Consider the following 6,000-nt stretch of genomic DNA (forward strand, 5'->3'; position numbering starts at 1 on the left):
TACAATGACATTTGTGTTTCTTACAGGATTGCAGTTCAGTGTTGAGGTCATTCTGATAATATAAAAAGGTGCAAGATAACATTTTTGATGTCATGGCGTCTCTGTTTTGTGTTGCAGTGTTTAGCATGCTAACCAGCTAGCCTCGGCCTGTCTGTCATTGAAACTTCTTTGTGTTAACACCAACACTTCCCCGGTGTTCTCAGCTCTACTCATCACTAGCTCCATGCCTAGCTAACAGGTAGCGGCAGCAACAGTTGGCAGCAGTTAGCGGTGACTCTGGTGATATACTGCCCCCTATATGTTGCATGTAGGAATTCATCTCCTTACTTCAGAGGTTGTTTTTCACCTGCATCTGCTCATTTGTCAGCAGGATTACATAAAAACTATGGAGGTGATCTCCATTAACACTCAGAAGGACGATGGGTCTCAGCCCAGAATAGACCCCACTAACTCTTCCAGCTGAAGGGATGGACCCTACATTGCGAGATAGGGCACTTTTCATATTTTTTCATTAATTTCTCAGGGAATAATTCATTGGTCTTGATGAAAAGAAATCAGGTGTATTTATGTCGCTGCAATCTGTGAGTAACTGTTGGGCCTTGACGGGGGTCAGCGCTCAAAGCTAAGTTTGAGAAACACTTTGCACGTTTGAAAGAAAATGACCAAAAGCTTCCATATTTACAATTTGTTAAGGATGGTATTGTTATTTCATAATTTCCCACAGCCTGAAAAAAAAAAACCCAATTCTGCCAATACTCTAATGCAAGAAATGTTTCTGAAGCCGGTATTGAATTTAAAATTAATCCCTGAGCAAAAATGTTGGTATAAGCACAATTGTGTAACTTATTATTAAGGTGAGATTCTACATCTGACCATCTTACAGATAAATGTCCCTTAAAGCCACAAAAACAAAAACAGCACATCAAAAACTTGTTCATACATCTTCAACACCATTTCCTCAATCAGTGTCACACATACTAATGTGTTCATTACATATTAAAGATTAGAATTCTTGTATTTGTGGTTGTTTTGACATAAAGTCTAATAAGTGTTGAACACATTGTGCACTTGCATCACTCAGTCACTAGAACTAACTTCCACTGTGTTTATTTTGATGCAGATCTTCAACCAAATACAGTATTTTCACAATGTATGTTGATATGTACCAACAGTTGATTGGAAGTGTTCAGGCCACACACCCTCTCAGGTCTGTTCAAACTCTTTGATGCAGTACAAATCTTTCACCACCAGAGGGCGGTATTACTCTGATATACAGAGAGAGTCAGCTGCAGTAAATCACACAGACTTTGTAGTAACTTCATGTTGAGTTGAAGTAAAAATGGAGGGTCATCTAATTTATTTTAATAAGGAGGCCTGAGATGCAAATGGAAAGAATGAGACTCATGTAGTGAATCTATAAAACTCATCTCAGGCTTCACAGCCAACAGTCAATGATAACAAACAGAATCCAAACACTTGAATGCAACTTTCATTTATTTGAATGTTGTTTTCATGTGATGACACAAAAGTGAAGTCAGATTGAGAATCACATTATTTGATACATGCAGTGAATGTACAGAAAGTTGTCCTGGAAGCAGCAGTGCTGAGATATATCAGCATTTTATAAAGATTCACAGTTCAGCCAATAACAACAGGGTTTGTGACAAATCAGTCACACAGCAGCCTGAACAACATCCTCACAGTGTGAAGAGAAGGGAGCCACTGAAGGTGCTCTGGTTACCAATGGTGTCATGTATACAATCGCTTCTTGGGAGAACCAGGTAAATTTCATCTCCTGCTGTCAGCTCCAACACCAGAGAGTTAGTGAAAAACTTTTGAACCATATCATTGTTATAATCCCCATTAGCCATGATCCTTTGGTCGTTCTTGTACACATGTACAGCTATACGGCGAGAACTGTAACCAAACACAGTGAACTGGAGATAGTAGACACCTTTGACTGGTGCTGTGAAGAAACCTACAGAGTGAGAGCAGAAAATGAAAAACAGGAACAACTGATGTATGTAAAATGTCCACATGTGAGCTGCAGTATGTTACCTGTAGATGGATTGTAAGCATTGCCAATGTTGGTGAAGACCTTGCTGTATTTCAGTGTAATGTCTGTGTTGTATGGTCCAAGAGTTCCTGCATCAGTCAGAGCTGTGTAGAAGGCCACCTTTGGTTTCTCTGATGACACAAAAAAGTCTGAAATGTGTTTGGTGTGTGTGTGTGCGCGTGTGTGTGTGTGTGTGTGTGTGTGTGTGTGTGTGTGTGTGTGTGTATCTGGATGAGTAGATACATCCCTCACCTGCATTTTCTGTCTCCAGCTGGTCAATCCTGGACTCACTGCTGCTCAGTCTGGCCTGCAGGTCTGGAGTTAATGTAATGACAGTGAATCACAGAACAGACCAACACATTGTTTACAGTAACTTTAACTCTCATCACTTCTGTTGAACCAGCGCTCACAAAGATGTTCAAAACTATTGTAAATGTCCATCACAAGGTTAAATCACGATGTGACTCTTAATGTGAAAAGTGCAGACAAGTGTGCCACATTGAAATATTTATTTGCCTTTCTTACTCTACAGATGAACGTGTCTCTGAACATGATGACTTGAGTGATTTGCAATATTTCTAAAAACAGGCAATTAAGACCAAGTATGTGTCATGTGAATATTACATTCATTCAACAATCAATTATTTCTTTATATCCACACAGAGACTTGGAGGAAAACACTGGAAAATGAGGCCGATACGTTGTAGTTGCCTGAGTATAGTTTCCATCGTCCATATAAATTGTAATCAGTCTGATCATCTCTTGATGTTTCCAATAGCGCCATCATCAGGTCGACACTTTGACTAATGACTAATTACCTAAATACTTTCAATATGTTTTTAGCTTTTTTATCAAAGAGATTGGGACTAAAATTGCATTCAGTGAAACACATGTAATTCTTAACAAAGTTTGCAATAATATCATAGACAATAACAAACCAGTAAAGTTATAAAACCTTCATGTTTGTCAGTCACAGACCTGCATTCTCTTTTTCTAGGTCACTTGTTTTGCTCTCGGTTGCCGTCAGTCTAGTTCCCAAAGATGTCAGTTCTGTGGCTTGGACTGAAAAACATGAGATTGATGTATTTTTGAGAATGGTTGAACATATTTCTCACAAGTTTAAAATACACAAGCTATGTTTTATTATTGATTAAATGTAGCATAATTATCTCATCCACACCACGTGGATTGTTACAGCTTTATTCTGGAGCTCACAATAAATTCATCGTTTCACTTCATCACCTGCATTTTCTGTCTCCAGCTGGTCAATCCTGAACCTGCTGATGAGAAGTTCACTCTCACTACTGCTCAGTCTGGTCTGCAGGTCTGGAGTTAATGTAATGACAGTGAATCACAGAGAATGTTTAGTGATGCTGATACTGATGAAGGAAACTGGTTTCAAGGAAGGAGATTGTGTTCAGAGCACTGGGGTGTCAGGTGTGACTGTGTGGCAATGAAAAACTGGTAACACGGCTCACAGGTCAGGTCGGAGGGATGAACAGAACTTTGCTGTGGACCTGAATGAGGTTTGGACCGGTCCTGGAAATACTGTTGTTGTCAACCCTCACCTGCATTTTCTCTCTCCAGCTGGTCAATCCTGGACTCACTGCTGCTCAGTCTGGTCTGCAGGTCTGGAGTTAATGTAATGACAGTGAATCACAGAACAGAGCAGACATCAAAATATAACTGCATGTACAACAATCATGTAAAGTGACTTGACTCTCGTCTTTTCTGCTCAACTCATCATACCAAATTTAAAATAACAGCTAGAAGCCATTATTCATACAGTTGAACAGTTTAATTTTGTTAATTCAAAATGACTTAAATCGATCAAATACAATTAAAATGGAATTTAAACAAATACAATTAATTTCCAGTAATCACACATCAATTAACTAATTTAGCCCAAATGATTTAAATTGAAACAACTAACACAATTAGTTAATTGACTCAAATAAACTCAATTAAATCAAATTATCTCAAACCTATTATGTGTCTTCTATGATATTGATTGAATGTAAATAATGACATTTATATTTTATATAATTTATAATTAAATTGTATATTGTATATATCTATTAAAACTTTATAGATATGTGGGGGAAATTCTGAACTGACCAAGCAGTCTATAAAGTGATTAAAAATAACTCCACTTACATCAGCTGCAACAGAAGACTGACGCACATGTAAATGAATCAATGATGATGATCGAATAGTGTAATATATATTATATTGACATATGAAATTTTTTCATTAAAATCATTGTGTCATATCATGTTTGTCAGTCACAGACCTGCATTCTCTTTTTCTAGGTCACTTGTTTTGCTCTCGGTTGCCGTCAGTCTAGTTCCCAAAGATGTCAGTTCTGTGGCTTGGACTGAAAAACAAAGGAAGTTTTTAAATTACAAAGAAAAAAATTTAAAACATATCACAGTTTTATTTGTCATTAAATTAAGTAGAATTTTCCGTATCATATCAATGTTGAAAGCTTTTTTCTTGAGCTCACAGTAAGTACATCAATACACTGACACACTTCAATGGAACATGATCATCACTGAACAGGAAAAGTAATCAGTCTGTACCTGAATTCTCTCTCTGCAGCAGCTCCACGTGAACATTGAGCTCCACCACCATGTCTCTCAGTGCCCTCAGCTCCGTCCAGATGTCAGAGGTGGTTTGCTCTGTGGTCTGCTCGGTCGATTCCTCAGCTGCATGTTTTGGATCTGTGTTCTGGTTGATCTCAGCCACCTCACCGAGGCCTCCAGCCTCCCCCTGAGCCCCTGATCCACACAGACCGAGCAGCAACAACAGCAAACCAACAACAACCCTCATCGTCTCCACAAAGGTACAGTGGTAGAGTGGGTCTGTCTTATATCGTCTCCAAACTTCAGCTGGCTGAACGAATGGGAAAAACAACAAGTGTTTCTTGTTTGACAGTTTGATTCAAGGCCTCAGATTATTCAATATGTTCTCTGTGCTGGTGAGAAAATACAAGCTGCTACAGGCTGGAGGAACACTTTAACTGTGACACCCTCTCATGTAGTCACAACTGTGTCAACACTGTGTTTATCAATACACACACGTAGACAAACGTTCACAGACACATACTGATGCTGCTTGTGTGGCTGAGTCAACTCAGTGAGTAAAAAGACAAAATTATTTAAAAAAACATACCCACATCTTTGTTCTTATGGAGTGTGAATATTTCCCATGAGCCTCTACACCACAACATCTGCCATCAAAAAATTCATCACAAAATGCAGACTGTCATATATTTTTCATGCAGTTGTAGCTAACAACTGTAAAGTCTTTAAAAAGGTCTTTTCATTCTCAAGCTCTCTTATAGATTAAATAAACATCACAGCATGTATTATTAAGTGCAGTGTCCATGTATTTATAGCTTCCTGGTATTTTCTGTCTAACTGTTGTTGCTCAGTCTGTTACATACAATGACATTTGTGTTTTTTTTACAACACAAAAGCAGGATTGCAGTTCAGTGTTGAGGTCATTCTGATAATATAAAAAGGTGCAAAATAATATTTTTGATGTCATGGCGTCTATGTATTGTGTTGCAATGTTTAGCATGCTAACCAGCTAGCCCCGGCCTGTCCGGCATTAAAACTTCTTTGTGTTAACACCAACACTTCCCCGGTGCTCTCAGCTCCACTCACCACTACCTCCATGGCTAGCTAAAAGGTAGCGTCAGCAACAGTTGGCAGCAGTTAGCGGTCACTCTGGTGATATGCTGCCCCCTATATGTTGCATGTAGGAATTAATCTCCTTACTTCGGAGGTTGTTTTCATCTGCATCTGCTCATTTGTCAGCATGATTACATAAAAACTATTGAGGTGTTGGGACCCACAGATGAAGTCATTCATTGTGGATTTCAAAATGGACTCTGAAATGAACTCAGTGTCCCAGAATTCCCCATTCTTCACACCTAG

General features: G+C 38.8%; 1 protein-coding gene across 2 annotated transcripts in view; it reads right to left on the reverse strand.

The window, feature by feature from the left end:
• Window positions 1–4,929, reverse strand: part of LOC115594008 (complement C1q-like protein 2) — a 108,408-nt gene extending 103,479 nt beyond the window's left edge. The window contains exon 1 of one of the 2 annotated variants that reach the window (XM_030437761.1): window positions 4,639–4,924. In XM_030437761.1, the coding sequence (XP_030293621.1) occupies window positions 4,639–4,888 (250 nt within the window). In that variant the 5' untranslated portion in view covers window positions 4,889–4,924. Of the gene's footprint in view, window positions 1–4,638 lie in introns of both variants that reach the window. The other variant, XM_030437762.1, reaches the window with a different exon arrangement.
• Window positions 4,930–6,000: the final 1,071 nt, after the last annotated feature.

The sequence above is a fragment of the Sparus aurata genome, chromosome 13, assembly GCF_900880675.1.
Source record: "Sparus aurata chromosome 13, fSpaAur1.1, whole genome shotgun sequence".
In the NCBI taxonomy this organism is placed as follows: domain Eukaryota; kingdom Metazoa; phylum Chordata; class Actinopteri; order Spariformes; family Sparidae; genus Sparus; species Sparus aurata.